The 26,217-nt window shown below is 49.5% G+C and overlaps 1 protein-coding gene across 1 annotated transcript in view; it reads right to left on the reverse strand.

Annotated features, from left to right (window-relative positions):
- Nucleotides 1-7,712: 7,712 nt before the first annotated feature.
- Nucleotides 7,713-26,217, reverse strand: part of MDGA1 (MAM domain containing glycosylphosphatidylinositol anchor 1) — a 147,783-nt gene continuing 129,278 nt past the window's right edge. Inside the window, exons 15-17 of the mRNA XM_063152001.1 lie at nucleotides 18,617-18,747; nucleotides 17,859-17,967; nucleotides 7,713-16,737 (exon numbers count right to left, since the gene is read on the reverse strand). Of these exons, the coding sequence (XP_063008071.1) occupies nucleotides 16,646-16,737; nucleotides 17,859-17,967; nucleotides 18,617-18,747 (332 nt within the window). The 3' untranslated portion in view covers nucleotides 7,713-16,645. The remainder of the gene's footprint in view (nucleotides 16,738-17,858; nucleotides 17,968-18,616; nucleotides 18,748-26,217) is intronic.

Here is a 26,217-nt window from a genome sequence, read left to right on the forward strand (position 1 = left end):
CCCATCTATAAAAGCTAGAGGCAAGATCCAGGAAAATACATGCCTGTAATCCTGATGGGAAGGTCATGGAGCATGTCATCCTGAATGCCACCATGCAGCGTGTATGGGACACTCGGAGCCACCACAGGTTTATTAAAGGTAGGTGCTGCTTAACAAACCTGATCTCCTTCTGTGACAAGGTGACTGTTTGGTGGACTGAAGTCTCTGACAATATTTCCTCCAGGAGAAACTGGCTGCTCATGGTTTGGGCAGGTGCACTCTTTTGGGAAAAAACTGTCTGGATGGCCAAGCCCAGGGAGTGGTGAATGGAGCCACACCAGCTGGTGGCTGGTCACAAGTGCTGCTCCCCAGGGCTCAGTGTCAGAGCCAGTTCTGTTTAATCTTTATTGATGACCTGGATGAGGGCATTGAGTGCACCCTCAGTCAGTCTGCAGGTGACACCAAGATGGATGGAAGTGTTGATCTGCTGGAGCATAGGAAAGCCCTGCAGAGGGATCTGGACAGGCTGATCGATGGGCCAAGGCCAATTGTATGAGGTTCAACAACACCAAGGCTGACAACAACCCATGCAGTACTACAGGCTGGGGAAAGAGAATCTGGAAAGCTGCCTTGGAGAAAAGGACCTATGGTGTTTAGTCTGGAGAAAAGGAGACTCAGGGGGCACTTTACTGCTCTCTACAACTGCCTGAGAGAAGGTTGTAGGGAGATAGGGGCTGGCCCCTGCTCCCAAACAACAAGTGACAGAAAAAGAGGAAATGGTGATGAGTTCTGCCGGTGGAGCTTTAGACTGGGTAATGGGAAAAAATTTACTGAATGGGTGGTCAAGCATTGGAAGAACAGGCTGTCCAGAGAAGTGGTGAGGTCACCATTTGTGGAGGTGCTTAAAAGACGTGTAGATGTGGCACTGAGGGACAGGGTTTAATGCTGGACTTGGCAATGTTGGGTTAATAGTCTGACACAGGGATCATAAAGGTCTTTTCCAGCCTAAATGATTCTATGTTTCAATAAAGTGCTTTGTGGCAGGACAGAGACCTTGCATGGCAGGTGGTACCTGCAGTGGCAGCCAGCAGGGAGGCTCCCCATCCCCAGCTTTCCGACCCTGCATGAGACTCCCTGCTCCCTGCTCATGTCCATCTCTGTGCCCAGGTCCTTGGGCTGGTGCTCATCCAACCTGTAAGGGACCACCTGCCTTCCTCTGTACCTTCTCTGTGGGAACTCTCACATCACTCCGGATGTCCAGAGTTACCGAGACAACCCTTGGGGGGCTCGGAAATCCTGGAATGTTGCCAGAAGTACCTGGTGGCTTGGCTTTGACCCTTCGAGGGATGTGCCACCTGTTTGAGGACATGAGAGTCACTTGAGAATGAATGGTGTAAGAATGATATATTTACAGGGTGAAATATGGATTTTAGGATTTTGGTACAGGGGGGTTATGGAGAAAAGATGGAGGGATCAGGGCATGTCTTGTCCTTCTTCTTTCTTCTTCTTGTCTTCCATTTTCTGTGGTGATGTTGGCACTTTGGGACTGAGTCTTGGTGAAGGAGCACTTGCTAATATGGGTGAAAGGTATTGGGAAAAAAAGGTAAATATGATGTACGTAGTTTTTAGTATAAAAAGAGACAACCGCCCAGTGGGAGGTCAGAGTGCCCTTGGCTGCTTTGCTGGTCAGACCTCTGTCGGGCAGAAAGAAAATTCTATAGATAAGAAATAATAAACAATTTGAAGACTGAAAATCTGAAGAATCCAGACTCGTCCTTTGCAGCGCAGGCTGTCCCAGAGCCATCCTACGTGTGTCCAGGCAGAGACAAACAGCCGAACCCGACACTTCTCCTCCATGGAAATGTGTGGAGAGACCTTTATGCATGTGGGGGAAGCTGCTGTTTTGCCAATGTGCTGCAGAGCAGGAACATGCACATCCACGTGGAGAGGCCCCCCCTTCTCCCTCCTGCTGCAGGCTCATGGTGGCTTACATGAAACAGTAACAGAAGCATCCTCGGAAAAGGAAAGGGAAATAACTGCCCAGAGGTCTCCTGCAGGAAAGGTGTTTCCTCCTGGGGAGAGCAGAAAGGGATGAGTTCAGAGCCTCTCTGAAAAGATGCTCTGGACTGCAACAGAATCCGCCATGCAACGAGTGTGAATGGCGGCTGGTTATGAGCCCCAGTGGGGAGGGCAGCAGGATTCAGGCTCAGTTATTAAGACCATAAATCATGGAGACAGTCATGGGAAGGGCTGATGAGAAGAGTATGTGCAGCCAGGAATGCCAGGAGGGAGACGGTGGGCATCAGAGGTACAGAGCTTCTACACATTCTGTTATTTTAAGAATTTTTCTTTTTTATGGCAGTGCTGTCATTTTTATCAGAAGAAGGGACCAAATGATTTTAAGTTCCCATTTCCTGAAGACCCAGGCATGAATTCCAGGTTGCTCCTGATAAGAGCAAAGGTTGTGGAGTTGGGGCTGAAACAGCATGGGCAAGACCTGCAGGGCAAAAGTGAAAGGCAAGGACAGGGCTGGAGTGAGGCACCAAAATACCAGGAGTCACCCATGTTTGAGGCAGGGGCCAGCCAGGACTTGGGACTGCAGTATTTTCCCTGTCAAAAGCAGAAGGCAGGTTTGGGTGAGGTGGGGAGGTCAATGCACAGCACTGTCTGCAGGGGAAGGTGGGGCTGTTTGAGGAAGCTGGGAGGGAGGCTCTGCACAGCCAGGTGTGCTGCAGCCCTTCCCCTTGGGCAGCCCGTGTGGCACCGATGGCTCCTCTGCTGCTCTGCTGCTTGTGCTCAGCTCTGGTATCTCTGTGCTGTGCTGTAGGTGTGATGCACAACTCCCTGAAGGGTACAGCAGGCAGATCCTTGTCCACTTGCAGCTGTCCAAGCCTCCCATATCTCCTCAGGAACCTTTAGTTCTTTCTGGTTAAATGTTGAGGTCTCTCAGCAATATCTGGGGCAAGGAGAGGCAGTTCCCCGCCGTGTGCCTGTTGACTGCACTTTGCTGTGGGGCTGAAGGAAACTGCCTGGCTCTGGCTTAGCTCTGACTTTGGTTTTGGCTCTCACCCAGAACATCAGGCACAGCTGGAGCTGCACAGGGACGTACAGTGAGCTTTAGGCACTACTCATGTACTGACAGCAGGGCTCTGGCTCGCTGCAAAGCCCATTCAGGACACTGGGTTAGAAGAGGCTGAGTCTTGTGAGTGTAAATCTACTGGATGAAGGACACCTCAGAGGTTTTACTCTGCAGTGTAGCTCTTTTCAGAGGCAGATGAAGTTAAAATCATCCGGAGCAACCCATGAGAACATGAAAATTGGTCCTGGTGTTTTGAACAGGTGAGATGCCAACCAGGCTGAATCAGGGCAGGAGTCTGTCCAGAGGCTGCAGCTCAGTGTTCAGGCATGGGATGGGGGCCCCCTTCCTTCTCAGTGGTGTTGAGCATTTTCTGATGCTGGCACAGGCAGGAGGTGGTACCTTTGACCTGCTTTGTGGTCTGCTGGCAGGCTTCACTTGCAGCCCAACAACTTGCAGGAGCAGCCCTGGCCCTTCCTCCTTGTCTGCTCTCAAGAAAGGCCTTCAGGGGCATGTCAGTCTGGCTTTTGCGTGGAGCAATCTGTGATGCATCTGCCTTCCCTCGTGCCCAGGGCCTCACATGGGATGTGGAAAAGCCCTGCAGGGATGGATAGGTCATCTCTGAGCTCCAGCTGCCAAACCCTTTGGCCTGCCCTGGCATTCCCCATCATAGCCAGCAGCTGCAAGCTACCAGACTCTGAGCTAGCCTGTCTCTTCTCAAGGCAATGTGAAATAATTAGCTAATTAATCCCCATTCCCTCTCCATGGCAGGGAGCAGCCCTGGCTCAGTGCCAAAGCAGAGCTACAGGAGCAGGCAAACAGGAGCAGACAGTGCTCTTGCCTTATGCTGCATGAGTGGAGCCATGCAGGAGGAGGGCACAGCATCCCCAGCCCTGGGTGCAGCAGTCACAGGGCAGCGAGCCCAGGGACCAGACTGCACCATCCACCTCCCTCCACTAAAAATCCTGAGTGCAGCAAGGAGGATCAGGATGCAGCCAGGGGAGGCTGAAGGGAGACAAAGTGGCTGTCCTCACACAAGGTGGGACAGTGCTCCCATAGAGGGAGGAGAGTTCCCCAGAGATCAGAGATCCAGCGGTACCAGAAATTCAGGAACAATCTGTAGCTAGCATCAGCACAGGGCTATTGTTGACAGAAAAGGGCTGGGGTGGGAAATCAGGTTCAGTCTGAGCCCTCATGGGGATGAATGTGTGGCATGTACATGGGGCCACACATTGATGGAAGAGTGTGACAATGGGGAGAAATGCAGATGGAGGGAGGTGCCCCTTCCATCACCCGATATCCAAGCATATGCTAATCCAACAGGTCTCCTTGCTGTCCCCACTGAGCTGCTGGACCAGGCTTTCCCAGCCAGACTCTGGACCCAGCTCTGCTCTGGGGCTCACATGGGCTGGCAGGATGCTAATGTGGTGGGCTGCAGCTGCAGCCTGTATCTCTAAATCTTCTCTGCTTTTTAGCTCACTTTGTTCTGCTTATAAATCCTGGTCTTGTCTTACAAACCATAAATCTCCCTCTACAGTCAGCACCATTTATTTTTTCCTCTGGTCTTAAATAACAGGGTCAGAATATTTAAAATCCAGATTGTTGCATTTTCTGTGGGTTTTGCTCATAACAAGTATTCTCTTTTATTCTGGGAAAATGCCACAGACCTGTGGCCAGACAGCCTTGCTTAGGAATTTGTAGGAAGAGAGGAATAGGGAAAAGGGGTTCCAAAGGACATGCTGAAATAATCTGCCACTCACACAGCCATTGCATGCATGTACAATTCCATGTATGTGCTTGGCACAGATGATGCACCCATGTGCAGGCATCCTTATCTTCCCTGCTTTCACACACACACCCCCTTGCTGGCACCTGCCACCTCTCTTTGCTGAGGCACAGCCTCGCACAGATCAGAGCTACACCTTGTCCCTCCACCTCTAACCCTCATCCAATCCCAGGCATCTGGCAGGGAACAAGTGGTGCCCATCCTCTCCCTAGCCAAGCACGGCCATTCACACAAATCCGGTCTCTGCCATCCCAGCTTGGTGCTCTGAGCCTTGACACCCTCCCCAGTATCAGGAGCTACTTCTCAGCAACCTCCATACCCAGCTGTGCTCCTCACCCCTTCCTGCAAGGTGCTGGTGGGTGTTCCCCTGGCAGAAGCAGCACCTCTCCTCTGCTGCCTGCCCAGGGAGGGGAGAGACTCTGTGAGAGTTGGGTTCCTGTGTTGGCACAGCAGTAAATGGCCTCTGCCAAGCACCAGGACAGCCCTGCATGGGATCGGGAGCCTGCCAAAAAGTCGTGTGTGATGGTGCAAGGCCAGCACTCCATGCTCAGCTAGCCTGGAGCCCACAGATATGCAGTGAAGCATCCTTGTGTCTGCATTATAGTTCTCTTCTTAATGACTGTACAGCTCGCGTTTCTGCAGGTTTCACACAAAGGACTCCACTCACTTGAGCATGCAGTCAATACTCCTTTCCATCTTCATCACTCACTGTCTGGCTGCAGGCTTTATTTATTGCACAGCATCAAATCACCAAGCCAAAGACAAAAGTGGCTCGCTCCCTTGTGGCCCTTTTGGTGGGCATTCCCAGTGATCCACCTTTAACAAAATTAGCATTGCTTCTACCTTTGGAGGTGATTTTGCTGTCTGCAGTGCACACAGGAGGGACTGAGCTGTAGCAGCTGTACAATCAATAGTACAGACCTTGCAGGAACAGCCTGAACCTCAGCCTGGCTCCTAATCTGCCAGCACATCCTCATCTCCCTTAGGGAAGAATTGCAACAGAAAGCTTGGGAATGTATTAGTGTGTAGGTAGCCAGAGTGACCACAGATGGGGTGTCAGGCAAACACAAACTAAACAGTAAATTCTGGGTTATCAGAGATAATCCCCAATGGTGGTGCCTTGTCTGAGAGAGCCAGAGCCCAGGCTTTTACAGTATGTGTAATTTTACAGCTGGCAACACACTAAAAAATTTGAGTGCTTCTGTAATGCAGACCTAGTGTGAGGACAACTAGAACAGCAAGAATTAACAATTAATGACCAAAATGCAATGTTCCAGGACAAAAGGTAAGCAGCTGGAGTAGACTCCAGCTCTCTGGGTGATTTTAAACAAACTTACATTTTCCTTCTTTGGCTGCCCCCCTCTACCTCATTTCCTTCCCAGCCAGTGCCTGTTCCTTCAAAATACAGCCTGCTTTCCTGCCCAGTCCCTGTGCAGCCTCAGAGCTGCTCTGGCCGGTGTGGGAAGGGAGAGGAACTCTGAGGAGGAGTCATGGCAGAGTGGGACTCTGTGTCTCAACATGTGCATGACAAGGATGTGCTGAACTTGGGCAGGAATGACAGAGATGAGTGCTATGTCCATGCATATATATGCAAATATAGAATATATTTATATGTTACATATATATAGACACATACACACACACACACACACACACACATGTATTTGTTTAATAGTGCTTTCCAGTACTTTGACCTGAATCACCACAGCAACTCCAGTATCCAGCTCCCTTCAGACTCCCATCTGGAACAGTTATTTTTCATTATGAGAGGGAAAAAGGAAGCATTTGCTAGGTGTGATTACTTTCATAGAATGATAAAACCAAACATCCTCTTTGCCAGTGGGTTTCACAACTGCTTGCTGTGAGGGAAGCAGAGGAGGCAGAAATGTTGGGTTAGTTTGGAAGACCCTTCTGCATTGCTTTGAGCCCTACCCCAAACTTTCTCCTGGCAGCTCAAATGCCATGGAGTCATCACCATTTACACCAGATGAGGTGGTGTTAATGGCAGGGGTATGGCAGTAGCTGATGTGATCCACTGCCCTACACTCAGGGTAGGCTTTTGTTTTAGAGTCTGGTGAGGTTCAGCCAACAGCAGCTTGTGCCACGTAAAACAAAATTATATTTGGCTTTCACACACAGTTCTCTTTAAGTGTTGCTCTTAAGGGCTCAGATGAGGCAAAGCTAACTTAGGGTCTGAGCTGAGTAGCCCTGCAGATCTCATGGTAGAGAGACACATTCACCCAAGAACATCTTAGGCATTACATGGCTGGCATTGCCCATTCTCTGATGGGTCCATGGAGCAGCTGGACCCATGCTGGAGACCCTGAGGTGGAGAGGAGTGCCAGGAAAAGGGGCCCTGGCACCCCACTGACAGCCCTGGGCTGTTGGCTTTTTTCACACCTACTAGTTTTGGAACTGCTGCCTTGGCCCATTTTCTTGAGGGAGAAGTCAAGAGCAAAGGGCAAAAGAACCAGTTTTGAGTGGTGTCATCAGAAGCCAGCAGCCTCAAGAGCTGCAGGTCTGGGATGGGAAGGAGAGGTTTAGAAAAGACAGGAGCGCTGGGTAAGGGAACATCAGGGGAGGGCTCTGAGGCACTCCCTTCACAAGGGCTCCCCAGCACTCACTGCCCCAAACCTGCCTGTGCCATGTCCTAGGCCCAGCCCCTGTGCTGGGGTTTGAGCAAATCTGGGAAGCCTTCCCCAGGGACCTCTAATCAGATATTTTGGGAAAGGCTCGGGGTCAAACACTGGCACATGCCTCAGTGCTGGGCAGCAATACAAGTTCCTCCCTGCCCCAGCCACTGTGAGCACCACTTGCAGGCTGCACCTTGTCACCCCAACCCCAGAGAGAGGGACACACAGGCTCACCCACTGGAGTACTGCAGCTTTATTTGAATGAAACAATCCACGCTGAGAGTCTGTAGGTTACACGGTGGGTACACTGGGGCTGGAGGAGGTGGTGGATGAGGCAATGCTTATAAAACATCTCACCCTGTTTGAAAGGTTCAGTTCAGTCCCTTTGTGTTTTGTGCTTTTAACGTTGTGGACAGCTTGGCATCATGGTGGCAAGAGGGCCCCAGCTCCACTCAGTGTGGCGATGGCACGCTATGAGATGTGGGGTGGGGATGGGACACGACATGGTGGCAATGAGGGGGTGGGTGGAGATGAGGCTGTGTCCCAGGATCCCCACCTAGGACACTGATAGCAAAAAACCCAAGAGACACCAGAGGACCCCCTCCCTCTTCCACAGTATCCCCACACACACAGACTTTGTGGGGCTGTTTCCACACTTCTGTCAGGTCAACCAACACTTTCTTACTGGCCTTGGTAGGACGTGTGAGGTGATGCAATCCCACTGGAACTAGATCCCACTGAAGTGGCTCACTGTTGGGCCTGAGCTGGTTCTCCCTGCACCCCAGAAACTGAGGATGGGATTTTGGTGTGATCCCCTTCTATGGGATCCAGGGATGAAATCTGCTGTCTCTCCAGGCTGGAAATGAAACACTCAGTGAGGGTAAATAAGGAGCAGGGGGATGGAGTGAGAAGGAGTGTGGAAATCACTGTCTGATCCTCACTTCTGGCCAAAGGCAGATGCCACAGTTGTTTCCCCATAAGCCAGTTGTATCTTGGATGATGGCCCCTTTCCTCTGCTGCGTGTATTGTGATACAGGCAGGATGGTTCTGACTGGGGAAAAGACCCCATGCTGACCAAAACAAAGTTTCCAGTCCGTCCAGAGATGAGAAATTGTCTCCACGCTGTCAGGCAAGGGCTGCAACTAAAACCACGAAGAAGAACCACATATCTGCAGCATTCTCAGCTTTTAGGGAATGTCTTGAGATGAATGCATGCTGTGGAACTCCCTGCTGTGGAATGAGATGATACAACTAGAAGATCCCAAAAAGTGGAAAGCAGGCCAAACTTTGAAAGCACTGACACTTTACCCAGCTTTAACACCAACAATTACATTAATGTGCTGAGAAGCTGGGGATGGGCAGCAGAGAAGAACAAAGTTTGACGAGAGGAAAAGGTCACCTCCAGCAAACTCTGAGTCTTCTTGTCTCAGGATGCTACATGCATAGGGAAGCTTTGCTCCAAGTCTGTAAATACCTTTCCTCATCAGCATCTGAATTTTCCCAGGGAAATGTCTAGTGTTCACCAGTCCCTTGCTCAGTCTCTGTGTTGTTCGTGCTGCCACCCACACAAAAGACCCAAACACTAGTCCAGTCAATGCCTGTGGCATTTTATAGACAGAATGGTATCTATATTCTCCTCTCAGCACAGTCTAGGTGCTGCCTGAGCTGACCATGCTGCTACAGCCTGGCTGTCACTCTGTTCACTGATACCCACAGCTGGTTCTTGAGAACAAGGCCTAGTGAGACAGAATTTACCAAATGCCCCAGCTCTGAACGTACTCTGAGCTGGAGCATGGACTGTGGGAAAGGGAAAGGTGCTCCACCAGTAAAAGGGGTCCTATCCCCTCCCTGCTGCATTTCTGGCAGCTGCAACATACCCACAGCTCAGCTTTTGGCTTTGATCCCTCTACAAGTTGCTAAGATAAACACCTTACCAGTGCCAGACCTAAGTGCAAGCAGCACCTGGAAACAGCTTCATCCCAGCACCACATTGCTTGTCAGGGCCACCAAAAGAAAACCTGTGGGTGCCTGCCTGCAGAGGCTGCAATGCAGAGAAGGAAGGGGGGTTGCACTTGCTCTTGGCTGGTTTGGGCTCAGCCTTGAGCTGCTGGAATGCTGAGAACAAAGGAGGTGCAGCTCACTCAGTGGCAGCACAGCACTGCTGACATCTGGGATGTTCTAGCCATACCCAGAGCCTGCCTTTGCTGATGAATTGAGGCTTGCTGTAGTTATGCAACTTCTGAAGATCCTGGAGCATCTCTCAATTGTAACAGCTGGGCTTTACACAACTGGAAGCCACTTCACTGCCTGAACAGCAGGACCAGAGCCCATCTCCCCCAGGCAAAGCTGATCCCCACTGGCTCACAGCAGCAGCACCACCAATGGGGCTTTCATCTTCCCACAGACTTGGCTGGCAGACAGGACAGATGCACATGGCTGGCAGAGCAGACAGGTACCCTTCACTTGGCTCCAAGCTTCAGGCAAGGGCCCAGCCATTACAGCATAAGGCACATCCATCACTATGGGCTTTGGGCACTGGCACTGCCTGGGGACAGGCACTGTATAACAGCTGTCCAGCTGGCCCTGTCTTATACTGAGTTTAGGCCATCCTGGGGGTAAAAAAATCCTACTCTAAGTCAAATATTCATAGCCCAGTTTGCTTTTAGAAAAACAGTTAATGGAAGCACAAAATATTGTCTCATTCCACAGGAGCAAATTGTTTATAGGCTGTAGCAAATGCCAGCAAGACCTGGATTTACCACAGACTTGCACAGCTCTCTACAAAAATCTCTAATCACCCAGCTCTACCTTTGCAACAGTAAAGTCAGCATCTTTCCTTTTCCTTTGTTCTCTGTCCCATGCTGGAAACCCCTCACTATGAGAAGGACAGTGCTCACGAGCTGGGACCAGCCCTTTGCAGCTTTCCTCAGGGATCACCCATGGGAGGACAGTGGCTTGCCTGACTTCTTCATGTACAGATGTGCTGAGCATCTGGAGCTGGACTAGTGCATTTTACTGGGAAATCTGGTCTCAGGATGTTAGGCTGGCAGTTTGTATACAGACACGAACAGAGGGTGCCAGAGCAGATCTAGGTGATCTGGACCCAGCCCCCATTCCCTGCAGCCACGCAGCACAGGGACACAGTATGTCCTGCTGACTTGCTGTCTGTCTCTGGAGGTCTCTCTCTTTTTGAGAAAGGACCCTTGATGGCAAAGCCACTGAGCATGCACCTGAATCACAGCCCAGGGTCGGGGTGTGAAGCACACATCTCAGACAAAGTGGAGTGGGATGGCACTGCTTTTCCATGGCCAGGAGGTTGTCCTGCAGACTACAGCTGCCTGCAAGCTGCGTCCTCCTCCTCTCTGGGATGGTGGGTTGGTCAAAAGGGGCCCTGGGCTGTCCCACAGTGCTCCTTGGGGTGTTTAAACCCTCCAGGACACAAGTGGTCTGATATGACCATACCAAACTATAAATAGCCATCAGAAGACCCCAAAACCACCTGTGGTGTGCTGGGTGGTGGCAGATGGTCACCAAACTGACATGTGCCTTAATCCCAAGGGAAGAAATTAAAACATCCATGGACCACAGCCATCATTTGGGATGCTGGAGGTACCAAGGCCATTCAGCTCCCCGCTGGAAACGAACAGCTGCCAGGTATTACCATGGAGTATACATCTGATCAGGTTAAAATGCAATATCCAGAGCTCTCCAGCACTTTTCTTCTGTAAAAGCCTGTTGTCTCAGGATGAGCAGCTATCAGTTGGGCCAAAGCAAATACAGATTATGGTAACAGCCTGCAGAGGGTCCTGCTGCTGCACACTTGTCATTATGAACAGGGATGAACCCCCATTGAGGGCAGCCTGGAAAAGACAACATATTGGGGCAGTTTAAAGGACCAAGAATGGTCTTTCCCAAAGCCAGGAATGCCAGGAAGCCTATCCTTTGCACAGGAAATACTCACAGTGCAATTGCTTGTCATCATTGAAAAGTGGGGTCCTTCTCCCTGGGTGCAAGAGCTGGGCATCAGTAGGGGCAGTGGCACCATGCCCAGCTCGAGGCACAGAGCCCATGTGACATGCTCCAGTGACATGCCACAGATATGCTCCTCTGTGCCATTGCTAGGACACCCAAAGGCACCCAGAAGGCAAAGGGATGTTGCAGCATTTCCAGGGACAAATGGATATCTGCGTGGTGCTGACAGACAAAGCTGACTAAAACCGCAACATCCTGAAGCAGCAGCTTCCTGAGCTCTCTCCTTTAACAAAAAGGTTTGTCTCCAAGTGGGGTGAGGTGACACCATTTACTCTATGGAGGAGGGAAAATGTCGTGGCTCCTTTGCCTGTCCCTGCCTGGGGCAGCATGAGGACCCCCTGGCAATTCCCATGGATAAAATTCCCTGCCTCAGCCTTGCTGAGAGCTAATGGGGAGCAGGCCTTGCTCCTGACAGTGCCCTGAGGGGACCCCTTCATGCTGGAGACAGGGCTCAGGGCAGTGGTGTAGAGATGCTTCTCCACCAGCACCACTGACTGTCCCCCCAGGCTGAGCAGCACCCAGCACCAACCCAAAAACTGGGCCCTTCCTGGCACAGAGTGATAGGGACAGGCTGAGGAGGAGGAATCCAGACTCTGCTCTCCCTTTGGTGGTAAAGCAGTGTTTTTGTAATTCTGGAGTAGTGCACCCACAGGATTTTGTATAGATGGAAATTAAACTTCAATACTTTGGATAGCAATAGGGAATAAAATACGATTTGTATCACGTTTACTAAACTCATTCTCATATCTCTAAATTATTTTTGCAAAAAAATTACCAGCCTAAATATCTGAAGCCCCCCCCCACCCAGCAATTTTTTCCTGATTGCTCCCATATTTCTTTCCAGAAGAAAACCAGTTCCCAGAAGAAGGGCTCCCTATCACTGTTGCTCCAGCCGTTCTCCAGGCAGCACACTGTGCAGCTCTGCTGGAGCAGCTCTGTGTGCCTGCCAATCACAGAATCCCAGAATTTGCTGAGCTGAAAGGGACCCACGAGCAGTTCCCAAACCATTTGTGCACTATGCAAAGTTTTTCATATACATGAAACAATTTTTCACTCTCATACAGCTGGGAAGAATTGCACTCAGGTGCTCCTAATCACTTAACTCCAGATCAAATGGAACATATTATGTCCATCACTTTCCAGTGGCTGATCTTTGTGGAAGAAAAATAGTCTATTATTATTACCAGCCAGGAACTGCATTTCAGGGCAAGCAGCAGGAATTGATGTTCAGATTGTTAAAAGCCATGGATTAAAGTTCTGTTGATGACCTGCTATTTGGACTTGCACGGAACTGTAGAAAATTAAAATTAAAAAGTATATTTTTCAGAATACGATGAACAACTACAAAAAGAGATTTCAAATGTAAAGTTTCTTTGTAAGCCCCACTTGTAACTACACAGTAGCATTCACTACTTCTAATATCTACAACTTATACCCAGGAGCCTGCACACTCACATATTTTCTGTTCTACACCCTGAAAAAAATGAAATTGAGTATATATTGGCTAACACCCACACAGCATTCTTCCTAATGTATTTCTACAACTACCAAGCAGAGGTCTCCTTGTAAATAAAAGCAGTCTCTTAAATTTATATTGCACTTTTCTTCTGCAGGGACTTTCATACTATATACAGGAATAATATCCACCGTTGTTGAAATGCAGCCACTTCTGGAATGGAATAAAGCAGCTACTTCATAGGCACAGAGCAACATAAAACATCAGGAAGAGAAACATAACATTGGGACTGCAGCAGATATTTAAGAAGACAGACAGTAATTAAGTTTAAGGACTGTAATTTAGCCAGAACAGTGTGAAAAATGTGAAGGGATCTTTAATTGGAAGGGGTAAGGAGCATGGCTTTACATCTCACCTGGGATGCATTACCTCCACAAGGAGACTTGCCTCTCAATCATGGGGTAGAAAACCACAAAGAAGAGGGACCCTGCCTCCCCTCCACCCTATCACTGCACATCTTCCCATCCCTGCTGCTGAAGTGCCTCTTTCCCCTCATGCCATCTCTCAGCACATCTGCCAGGGAAATGAAGTCTCTCCTGTTGTCCTCAGTACTTCTGAAAAGCAGGGGCACTTGTGTTAATGACTTTAACCCAAACTCACTGCCAGCTGCTTTCTAGCCAGAGATAAAAGAGCAGAGGTCAAAGTGGGAAGGGGCTTCCTGAGACTTTTACTGAAGCTGAAGGATACCTGACAGCAGGAGAAGGCTTCATCTCTGGCTGGGACAACCTCCTTGCTCTGCCCGGCACCTACAGCCACCAAAGGGCTTCTTGCCCCCTGTGCCATGGCTTGGTGTGGTGAGGCACTTACAGCATTCCTCACAGGGGCTGGCAACAGGGCATGGACTCCCTCCCTGCAGGCACCCCTGTGTGGTGCCCTTTTGCTGACACTTGCCTCACAGGTAATGCTTTGTCCATCATCCTGAACCTTCAGGCTGCACCTCCCTAGCCCCACAGCACCTCTGATGCCCACTAAACACCAGCAAAACCTGGGTGCTTGCGCAAGCTGGGCTGAGCAGTCTGTAGAAGCAAACTCACAAGGCCTCTGCCTCAGAGCTCTGGAGGTGAGATGGTTGCCCTGGGCTATCTCTTACTAATGGGGAAGCACTCCTGTCTCCACCTTCTGCCCAGCAGAATCCTCCTGCAACCAGCAATGCAACACAAATGTTTTGCTGCTGGCAGATCAGGAGCCATTGTGAAGCACCCAAGCGCCACTGGAAAGCACGGTCTCTCTCCTGGGGGTTAAAGTGGACTCCTACCAGGAGTGGGGTGATGACTTCTGACCTCCAACAAGCACAGAGGAAAAGAGGAGCACAGGGCTGAAAAACCTCAGCCTAAAAAGGCAGCCCTGGCTGCCCATGAAAATGGCAACAGGCAGCAAGACACAGAATTGCTGTTGGCACCCTCTGCACCCCGTGACACTGTCTGGCCCTGGGCAACAGCCATGGCTTTCCTGGTCAAATGTGCACTGTGATTGAGGCCTGGGCTCGGGAGGGAGGAGTGGAGACAGAAAAGACACAGTCCCAATTCTTGGAAATGGAGAAAAGCAGAATGAGCTGGGGAGACCTGTATCATGCCCTCTACTGTCTTACAAGGCCTCCTGCGAAGAAGGTTTCCTTGTCTCTCAGAGCTGATGTCCTTTCTCTCTCTGATGGTGGCTGGATCTCCTGGGAGTTAAGGAAGAGCTTTCCCCCTCCATCAGTGAAGGCAATGAGGCCCCAGCCATGGCTGGACACTGAGCAATGCAGGAGGCAGTTAATACATTCAGGTGATTTCAGACAAACATGGCTGTCTTAGAGAAGCTGATATTTAATCAGAAATGGCTAAGGTGCCATGAGTACTGCAGTGAAACAGCTATCTTTATCTTATCTGTGGTGCTCCAGATAGGGATTTTGGATGGGGTATCCCTTAGGAGGAAGAGTCACACTTAATTAATTGTGAGCGTGGGCTAGTTCACAGCCTTGTGGGGCTAACTCTGCCCTGTGCAGGGACGTAAGTCATGCCCAGAGCTGCCACCAGATGCAACAAGGCTATCACAGCTCCTGTTTGGCTGGTGCAGGGCAAATCCTTCTCCTGGAGGTTCATTTGCCTCCACCTTGAGGATGTTGGGCCAAATCTGCTGCAGGTCTGCAGCAAAGAGAAATACCACCTTTACCCACTCATGATACCATCAAGAAAAAGGTGAATTTCCCCCATCCCTGCTCCCTTGTTCCTCAGTGGCAAACAGCACCACAGCTCAGCACAAGCCTCTCTTTCGGGCCAACTTCCTGCATGAATCCTTCTTGGAGCAGTTTCTTGCGCTGACAAAATTCAGCAACCTCAGCCCTGAGCAGTGATGCTGTTGCCACCTTTTGCCCACCCTGCAGTGAATGCACTGTGCATGTAAAAGGCCTTGGGAGGTGAGAGGGCAGCATTGGAGCTGCCTGAACTGCCAGCCCAGGGGTTGGGTCATGAGTACAGGACTTGCTGCCTGGCTAAAGAACATTTAAATGCCTGAATCTTCCCATAATCCAGAAAACTTGAGGTGGAGGAAGTAATGGAATAAAAACCAAAATAAATAGGTAACAAAATACAGGCAGAGAAGCAATTGTGGGTTTGGGGCTGAGGCAGTTGCCATCCCAATATTCACAGGGGGAAGCCAATGTGCAACTGCTCCACCCTTCCAGTCCCATCCTGTCACATCCCATCCCTCAGCCCCAGAGAGACCAGATTTTCTGTCTGCAGCTCAGACCTGATCCCTATCCAGCAAGAGTGCTGAGAGACAGACAGAGGCTCTTGGAGGCCCCTGTTTCAGCTGGATCCAGACAGGACTTCCCCACTCAGCGTGGTCCATGCCATCGGTCCCTTCCTTGCTCCATCTTCTTCAGGCTGGGGGATGAGGAGAAGCACAGAGCGGTGGGGAAAGGCCAAAGCAAACCACACTGGGGGCAATTAAGTACATGAGAGCCTGGGAGATGTGGATGGATGGAGACACTGAAGCACATGCGGTGCGAGGAAAGGCGCTCCGGCTGCCGGCACACGGGGCGGCTGCTGCCCCACAGACGGGGCCGGTGCTGCAGCCGGAGCGGGGCAGCCCCAGCCAGTGGGAAAGCATGAGGAGACAAGGGGAGTACTGCAGGATATCATCCACCAAGCTGTGGGCTCTGCAGCAAAGAAGGTAACTGTTCTGGTAGAAATTTGTGCTTTAATATATTTTTGTTTGTTTGTTTAAAACAAGTTCTCACTTCCCTGAGGAAGCCCTGTCCGACATTCCCAAGGAAACATGGGTGTGTTTTTTTTCTTCTTTCATTTGCTCTTCACATTTCTTCATTCCCATTTTTTTGTGTTTCGTTCCTTCTTTTCTCCGTGTGTGTTTCTTTCCTTCCTCTCTCTCTCTCACTCTCTCTCGTGCACGTGCTTTTTAAAAAAAGTTTTGTCTTTATTTTTAAATTTTGTTCTAGACATTATGACTTTCTCAAGGAGTGCTCCAATTCTGAACCAGATCCCTTTGCATGGTCATGCCTGTCAGTCTTTGGTAACATATGGACACTTTGGTGTGCCAGTGAGGAGGGGAGGAAGGAGCAGAGGTGGCTGAGTAGGAAAGGAGCAGGAATGTCTTGGTCCGAAGACAGGAGCGCTCGCTTGCCATCATCTGAGCAGCACGTAAAGGAAGAAAGTCAATGGGCCACAAAGCCAAGGGCTGTGCAGGGCTGGGACACCGCTTCCTGGAAGAGCAACAGCTGCCAGCCGAGAAGGGAGAAAGAGAATTAGTGATGGGACAGATACAGACCTCATCACACAAGTCAGCACACATCTAGGTCTTCTACAAGCCTCAAGGACAGAGAGTTCCCTGATCTTTTGGAAGATGCTTTGAGACTTTCCTGGACATTTTCAAGGTTCCCCAAAACTAACTTTGGAAAAAAGATTGAGTCTCAGACTCATTGGACTTTTGCAGTCCAATCCTTTCTTCCCCAGAGCTTTCAATCTGAGTCAAACAAAAGACTCTTATTCTGTTATGGTTATATTCTAGGCTAAAATAAAACTTTATTGCACCTAAAATTTTGAAAATTTTACAGTGTTCTGACTTTTGTTTCCCTCTTCACCTCTGGAGTTAAGAAAATTGCTAGAAGTGACTCTTTGAAGTTTTTCTTGCTTCAAAATAAACCAAACTGAAGCTTGTTCTCAGGTGCCAGTCTGGCTCTGGTTTGCGTACCCTGAACATCTGCTCTCTGGCCCAGCTGGGGCATACTAACAAGGGCACAGGCAGGACTAGGGCAGAAGGCACACCAGGAATTCCCACCCCATGCCTAAGCACTGCTTACACACACCTCGCCGTGGGTGCAATGCACAGTGCACCCAACAGTGGAGTTGTCTCCATCACTGCAGCACTGGCATCACTTTATGTGGTGGACTGGAAAGGGGCTGGTGGGATTTAGCCTGGCTGTGCCGCTCTGCTCAGATAGCAATGAAAAGCAGCAGAGTCCTCCCTTGTTCCAAAGAGCAGATTGTTTTTTTTTCTTAGAGTAGGACTGACTTAACACTACAAAGGCCATTAAAGACTGCAGAAGGTCCCTCTCCTTTCAAAGCTTCCACAACTAGAGTTTCCAGGAAATGAGGTATTGCAGAAGTCCTTCTCTTATTGGGGATGACACCTCCTGGTTGTGGTTGTTCCTTTGACTCTTGCTAACTCTCACTGCATAGAACAAGCCCAAGAGTCTGATAGCCCCTCTGGTGACTCCTGCTGGTGGGGTCAACCACCCCGTTGAGTCCCACCAACAATCAGCATGCTCTGAAATTAGCTGTGCAGTGTGTGAATGCACTCCTACCAGCTTGTTTGCCTCTGAGGCAGGCACAGTCTCACCCTTATTCGGTCCAATTGGCTTCCTTGGGCAGTCTCCCTTTTTCAGAGTGACATCATCGATGGCAATGTCCCCCTCGTAGCTGGTGCCCCGGACACCTTCAAAGATGATCTACAAGCAGAGCATGGGAGAGAGCCCAGCGTGAGGCTGCAGGTGTGGAGGGCCCCTCCTGCACTGCAGGGCTTCACAGAAATCAGCAGGACACAGAGCAGATCTTATCAGGCCCCTAAGAGAATTATTTCCTTCCCGTTTCTCCAACATTCATAGGCTCTGGAAAGCCAGATCCCACTGTTTATGGGACCAACCTCTTTGTACTGAGCGTCTGTGCAGTAATAAATGAGCATTAGAGCTCTGCTTTATTACATGTCCTGCTCTAACAAGCCAACCAATACTGAACAGAACTTTCAAGAGTAACTACATTCTTATTTACTATTTTGAAGTGTCCAAAAGCACACTGGGCATTTTGCCACAGTGCCACAACTTAAGCAGCCTGTACAGGGCAGCTCTCACAAACAACTCTACAACAGCAAAGTAGCCAGTTGGGTAAAAACCTCAGCCATAAAAGCAGCTCACTGTCTGGGTACACATGAACAATTCGATGAGCACATGCAGAGTGCCCAGCTCATTTTCACAAGAGCTCCCAGTGCCCTCCCTTGTGCCCCACCAGCCCCTGTGCTTCAGAGGAAGATGTCTGCCAGGAAATCTACATGCATGGCCCACAGACAGGGCAGGTGGCTCCTTGACTGTGGGCTTGGCTTACCTGGAAGGGCCCAGGGGGGTTGATGGGCACATGTGCTTGCTGCCACACGTTGCCCCGATTGCCACTGAGGGACCAGACCTGGGTGTCGATGGCTCGCTTGTTCCGCACGCGAACCAGCAGGTTCAGGGAGCCTGTAGGAGAGAAACAGCCCTCTTGGCGTGCTGGGGCAGGCAGCCAAGCCTGCCTGCTGGGCTGGCTCCTGGCACAGCTCTGGGCTCAGCCCCAATCCATGGCTGTAAGCCCCAGCTGGCCCAGGGACAGCCTGCAGAGCCGCAGTGGCCATCTCTGAGGGGAGTCAGCTTCCTCCCGTGTCCATGGGTAAGTGCCACTGGCAATGTTTCATCCACCTGGCCTTTCCTAGGGAAGCACAGATCCAGACAAAGAGGGGCAGGATGAGGAAGAAGCAGTGTGCAGCATGGCTGCGGTGGCATGAGAAGGGGCTGGCAGAAATGCTAGCTGCCAGGGACCTCCTGCTTGAAGCTGTCTCCTGCTCTCCATGAAGGCAGCATGGTTTTGCCTGGCCAATCTTGAACTTCCCTGAGGAATGCAAGTTCTTCTACTATCCAGTATGAACCTCTAGCACTACCAGTTGTGGACACTGTTCCTTATCATATAATCTGATACTATGAAAAGATTTTGGTTCCATTATCTTTGAATTTGCCCTTGAAACAGCTGGGGGGCCAATGGCTGACAGCAACCTCCTCTTTGCCAGACTGAGCACGTCCAGCTCCCTTAACTTCTCTTCCTAAGGGCTTCTGCTCCTGGCCCTTGACCATCCTGCTGCCCTTCTGCTGGGCCTCACCAATTTCTCCACATTCCACTTGAAATGGGGAGCCCAGAACTTGTATTTGCCTCCCCCTGTTCACCACTGACGCCTGAAATATGCAGTGCAGCTAACAGGGCTCTCCCTGCTCTTTCCCTGGCCATCAGCTATGGAAATATAACCAGTGTCCCCATTCACCACTTGCCCTGGGAGCAGCCTTGGAGTGAGCAGCTGTTCCTTGAAGCACCAGACAGTGTTGCCTGTTCCACACCACCTGGTACCATCCCAGCCCAATGTTTTCAGAGTTTCACAAAGATGTTGCAACTCAATGCCGACTTCAAGTTCTTTCAAAAAAAAACAACAATTCCCAAAAGGTTTTGTCTATCATTAAACCAAAATCAAAGCCAACAAATCTCAAAGCATTTCCAGTTCTCACTTTGAAAACAGTGTCACAGCTTCCTACCCTACACCCACTCACAAAACCATCTCAGTTTGTCTCACTGAAACATTTTGTTAGCATGCCCTCAGATTACTTATTTTCCTTTTTTGCTTCAGTGAAAAACATTCAGAGTTAAACATTCAGTCAGGGTTGACCTGAAACACTTTTTTTTTCCTCAAGAAATCAATCAATCACAAGTCTAGTCATGCTGTTGCTCATCAGGGTTTCTAGTCTCCATACACAGCTATATTACACCTGAGAGTATGTAGGAAATAGTAACCCTTACTTATCCATCTGTAGTCTATCTGCACTTGGGATGCTGCCTTCCCACATGGCTCTGCCCTTTGGAAAAGCAGCAGAATGAGGTCAGAGGAAGAGACAGGGAAACAGACTTTCCTGTATAACCTCCCTCCTATACGATTCCCCCAAATCCTTCATTCTTGGCACATCCACCCTAGGGGCACTGTGTGAAGGACAGGCACCTGGAAACACTCCCATCAAGCACCTGGCTGTCAAAAACTGAGAGATACATTGCAGGGAGTTCAGGTCATGATAAAGATGATGAAATGTTTAGATTCTTAGTGAATGACTTGCAAGGAAAGGTTAAAAAAATGAAATATGTATATAATTTAGTGAAATGAGTATAGAAAACACATTATTTTCTGGAAATATTCAAAAGCACTAACTGAAAGGCAAGGTGAGAAGACTAGATGAAGTCCTGACAGGACATAGACAGCATACGCAATCCCCCTCCCTGGTGGTACTCAGTTTGGGATGCACACCATACCCTAGGGCAAGGATAAAAATAGCTTCTTTCTCTCTCTCTCTTGACCAGCTGGCACTGCACAACCTCGGGGGATCCAAGCCAGTGAGACCTCCCTCCTGGAAACCCAAGGCGCCACAGATAAGAGAAGTCACTATAGGAATCTCTGGCAAAACCAGCTTTGAGCTGCTGATTTCTTGGCATCTTCCATGCCCTCAGCAGCTTCCTATGAAGGAAAGTCTCTCTAAGGATACCCAGCCCTCATGGAGCCCCTTGTCCAAACTGACAGCTCAGGCAGGAACTGCATAACCCCATAGATCAATGTCAACAGGAGTGTGTTCAGAGCAGCTAATTACAGACACCAGGGCCCGTGAGGTGAGGGATTGAGAGCAAATGAAGAATTAATATGGAGCTGCTAGCAAGCAAGGATTAAAAACAACCATTGTCTATTCTATCCTCATTTGGGGACTTGTAGCTAGGATTTGCTGCACAATAGCCTGGCTGAGCAGTCAGCACTGGGACAAATCACGCAGCAAACGAACTTTGATGCCCTAGGAAAAAAGCAAAGGCGAGATAGAAAGAAACCCAGAGAAGCATCTGGAATGCAAATTAGTGCCTCCAAAGCACTGGCTGTGAATGCCTGGCCTAAACCCAAACCAAGCCTGAGCACATCCTGGCTGACAGCTCTGTGTCCTTGCAGCATCAGGAAAAACAACCTTTTGGCCCCCGAATTCCCTAATACAACAATACTGAATATGAGCAGGCATTCTTCAAGTGGTTTACAATTGGAAAGGAATCTCCCTTATCTACTCACAACATGCAGCGTTTCACTACTGTCTACACATGGAAAACTGAAGGTCAAAACAGAGGAGCAGCAATCCCATGGCTGTCTTAGAAGTCAGTCAGAGTTGTGAAGGGCAGCCAGCTCTCACAGCCCTACCTGCAATCCCTGCTAAGTTACAGAGGTTTCCTGAGACTGGGAAGGAACTACAATACCTCCATTTTCCAGTAACTCTGGGAGGCATAGAAGAGGCTCCTGGATGTGAAACAGTGATGAAACATCTATCCCATCTGAACTGAGTCCACAGTGTTGTAGTTGTTAAATTTGTGCAGCTCTTCTACTTTACACCCTTCTACCACCTGTCAGTCTGCCACCAGTTGCCAGTAAATCTAAGGGCACATAGCCTGTGATGGAGGTACCTATAAATGAACCTCCAGATCTGCACTCTAGGCAGAGCCATGAAACATTGCAGACTTGGACTATGGGAATCTCCAAGTCATCTTCCTTTCCAGTGCCTACAAACAGAACTGTGACCTGCTCTCCAACTCCTCATCAGTGGAGGTGAGAAAGACCCATCAGTGCCAGTTGCTGCAGTCACCTTTTTTGCCTGGTTTCACACTGCAGCCATGCCTGGTTTCCTCTATCAGAGTCCAAAGCCAGCTGTACAGTTTTGTTCCCTATTTCTCTTCTTGTTGCCCCATCTCCATCTCCCCTGCCTGGCACTTTCTAAGGGCACCTGCTGGTGAGGCACACAAAAAGTTAGACCAAGTTAGACCATCTATCTGCTGCTATATTTCTCCAGCCAACCAGAGAAAGACAAACAAAAGGTAAATCCCAGGACACCAAGAATCCTGTTGTTACCTCTTCCCATACACGGTAATCTTTGCATTTGTCTTGTAATCTGTATTATTCTTTCTTCCCAGTCAAAAGGGAGAATAAAGGCAAGTGATGAGTGATGAGGAATTAATTACAGGCAGAGCCAGCTGTACCTTCTGCTGGCTGCCTTGAAGACCAGAGCTGGCATTTCAAAAAACTGGCACTCACACAAAAGACCAGCTGTGCTGCCAGATAGAATAACCCAAGGGATGCCTTTAAATGTTACCTTCTCACAACAAAAAAAAGTATTCGCTCAGTTTCCACAGGAGAGGGACTTGACTGTCACGCTGAATTGCATAGTAGCTCCAGAAGAGCTGGTCTGGGAGCACTGGGAGGGATGCAGGGCCTGCAGGGGCAGGGCCATCAGCACAGTCGGTGTGGGATGGCAGAGAAGATAGAGGGTTCCTCAGGAGCTCTCTTGGGGAGTTAATGCAGGGGATGGGGTGGGGAAAAGGCTAAGGAAAAGCTCAGTTTACATGGCTCAGATGGAAGGCAGGCAGCTGGAGCAGTCAGGAAGCAAAGGGAGCATGCCACTACGCACTGAGAGATGGGGTGCCATGCCAAGTGCAGCAGAGCTCTGTGGGATGGGTAGGGAAGGCTGTTGGAGTCACGGCCTGGAGCTGGCACACAGCCTGGTCTCACTGCATCTGCCTGCTGCTCTCCTGTAAGATCCTTGCTCCAGTATGGGGCAGTCTCAGGAGATCAGCTATGGATGAGAATTCCCAGCTGCAGCTCCAGTTTAGATATGGCACCCAACTGGGAACTAAGGGCTGAAAGCCCCCATGGAAATTCCCATGGCATTTCCAGTCCAGGCCAGACAGATTGAGGCAAGAAGCTGACTGATTGCAAGAGACATCCAGTAGCTAGAAAGAGATTCACGGTGTGGAGAGGACTTAGACCTTGCATAGCTTAGCAGAGTCATCTGTAGACCCAAAATGAGGGTTAAAACCAATCCAGGGAGAAAAGAGCTCTTACATTTTCTAACAGGGGCTCTGAGCACTTCTTTGAGTGTTTAATGTTAATGCCACTGATCAGAAACTAAAAGCCCAAAGCTCAGTGCAGGCAAATACCAGGAGTCAGTGACAGTCTCCAGAAAGAACCTATTACTGTTTATAATCTCCACAACAAACACAGGTCTCTCTCCCTCTCATTTAAATGGATGCTAATGAATAGCAGTCAGCATCAGGCTGGTTAGGAGCTGGGGGAAAAGTTATTGCTCTGAGAGCTAGAGAGCAGAGGGTAGAAAAACAATTGTAGCACAGACAGAGATGCAGAAATAATACCAAGTGGTACTGACTCATAATTTCTAGGAATGTAAGTTGTCTTTGTGCCATGGTAGGATGTATTTACTCATTCACAGTCTCTCAGGATGCTTCACACATTAACATATGAGGAGTAAGACAATTAAAGCCTCTGGGCTGCTTTCCACTTCTGACTGCAGAGAACTTTTATTTCTACATGTATGTCACTGTTCTCAGCTTGGTGTGCAGGGTCCCCTCTGTCCAGTCCTAGGGTCCCCTCTGTCCAGTCCTAGGCTCACTACACAGACCTGTTTCTGCAGCCACTGCTTAGCTAACTTCAGAGCAGGAGGGTTCAGAGAGCTCATCCTGGTCAGAGTTTGGAAAGCTCCATGATCCCACCTCTACTCCCAAGGCATCTGCATTGGGGCATGCAGAACATTCAGCCTGTGCTGCCAGCTGATTGCTGTGGGACACTCAGTGCTCTGGTACAGTAGGGAGGCTGTGGAGAAAGGAATCAGGGGAATCAAAGCCTCCTGTTTCCTGTTGTATCTAGGACTTTCTGGGGATATAAACAGCAATAAAGTAAGTTTTGATTGGCAATGTTTCCCCTACAGCAAACCTGCGAAAATTACTTATATATGGCTACAGGGAATTTTCTTTGGAGTTAACTGTGGATTTCAAAAACCCATAGAAACAAACACATTTCCACCTCTGACCTCCTAAACCATCATCAAATGAGGCTGGGCTTGAAGCAATATTCCCTGACATGGCAAAGCCAATTGCACAGATTGATCTATGATCCATCACTATCTATCTGACCAGTCTGGCATGTACGGGAACTTTGGGACGGAGGGAATGTGCCAGCAGAGAAGCAACAACACTCTAAAAAGGCAAAGCAGACATATGGCTGGGCTCCTGGGGAGACACACTGGGGGGGGGGGGGGGGGTGGGACCTGGGCCCTGCAGACAGTGGGGTAAGTGCAGTGGTATTGTCGTGGCTGTCTCATGATAGGGAATAATGGGAGGAAGGCAGGGAAGCTACAGCTATAGCTCTTTCTCTCCAGCATATCCCCACCTGTCTGTGTACATAGAGAGCAGATGGTGATATGGCAGGAGCAGACTCACAATGGAGCTATGCTTGAGCTCCTTTGCTCATTTGATCCACCAGTCTAATTAGAGAAACTGTTAGCATAGAGAGATGAATGATACAAGACTTCCATCTTTGATACTGTGTTTATAGAACAAAATCCTGGCACCCCTTTTCATGGAAAATTCCCTGAGAAACTGTGACCAGTAACAGGCTTTCTATGTGTGGGCAACAGGATGTGGTTTAAGAAATTCAAAAGAGGGAGAAAAAAGATCTCCACACTCCATTCACTCCATCATGTTAAATTTATGCTATCTCAGAAGAACAAAGGCCCATCTGATATGCAGCTAGAACAAAGCAGAGGGAGGACACAGGGAGGGTGACTCAGCGGTAAGTTCAGAGCTGGTCACTTGTTGGGCCATGGCTGTGTAGGAGCCCAGTGCTGCTGCTGACCCAGGTGCTGGGCAGGGAAATGGATGCGCTCATTCATTTCTCTGTGCAGCTGCTGGCAAGCAGGATGGGAAGACGCTGATGGGAGCAGCTCCTTCCCTCTTTCCTGCTGTGGCTGCTGGTTCCCAGAAGTGCTGCCTTACAGAGGAGAGGCCAGCCTGGGGGAAAATCATGGAATTGTTTACATTGGAAAAGACCCTCAATATCAAGTCCAAACATTAAAAATAAGAGTTTGATAATGTCTTAGGTTACAAATGCATGATGTGGCCGGGGCGGGGGGGGGGGGGGGGGGCGGGATGTATTCTATTGCCATCTGTTGGAGGTGGGGCAGTCATCTGTTAATTGGGCCAGTGTTAAAAACAGGTAGGGCAGTTTTCTTTATCTCTTCCAGACCAATCCTCCCTCTGGGGAGATATCTTCTGTTAATGGGCCACTGAGTCTCACTGCATGACTGATAAAATTACATAATCCCCTTGTGACATGCTCCACCCAGTGGGAGGGGCCAAGCATTCCTACCTGGATATAATCTGAGATTTGGAACATGAGAGCAGCCTTTTTCCACTGGATTCCCAGAGGAAGACCAGGCCCCTCAGCACCACCATTGGCCCTTCAGAGGAAAACTCCACCCTTCCACAGGATCACTGCTCCCACAGAACCACATCTGCCACTACAGGAGGACTGCAGCCACCATTTAATCGGACCGCTACCAACATCCTGACCAACAGTGTCAGGTCATATTCTGGCTCTGTCAGTGTTGTTCGGCATTACTGCATTTTTATTTGTTTTCTCCTTTGTTATTTTTCCTAACAAAGAACTGTTATTCCTACTCCCATATCTTTGCCTGACAGCTCCTTAAGTTCAAAATTGTAATAATTTGGAGGGAGGGGGTTTACATTTTCCAATTCAAGAGCGCTCCTGCCTTCTTTAGCAGACATCTGCCTTTTCAAACCAAGACAGATAAACTTAGCAAGAAGGAGTTCATGTATAGGCAACTTTTCCCACCGATTTTGTAGACTCAAGAAGCAGAGTGAACCATAGTGCATTTGTGAGGTCTGTTTGCTCCTTGTTCACCCTCTGTTTCATGACATGCCCAGATGCCTTCAGGCAATGCTCTCTCTCCTCCCAGCTTTGATAAGGGGCCCTTTGATCTTTGGCACCAGAGACAGCTGGGTCCTTTGCGGAATTCATGCGCTCAGCTCTC

Source organism: Melospiza melodia, chromosome 3 (genome assembly GCF_035770615.1).
Source record: "Melospiza melodia melodia isolate bMelMel2 chromosome 3, bMelMel2.pri, whole genome shotgun sequence".
Classification (NCBI taxonomy): domain Eukaryota; kingdom Metazoa; phylum Chordata; class Aves; order Passeriformes; family Passerellidae; genus Melospiza; species Melospiza melodia.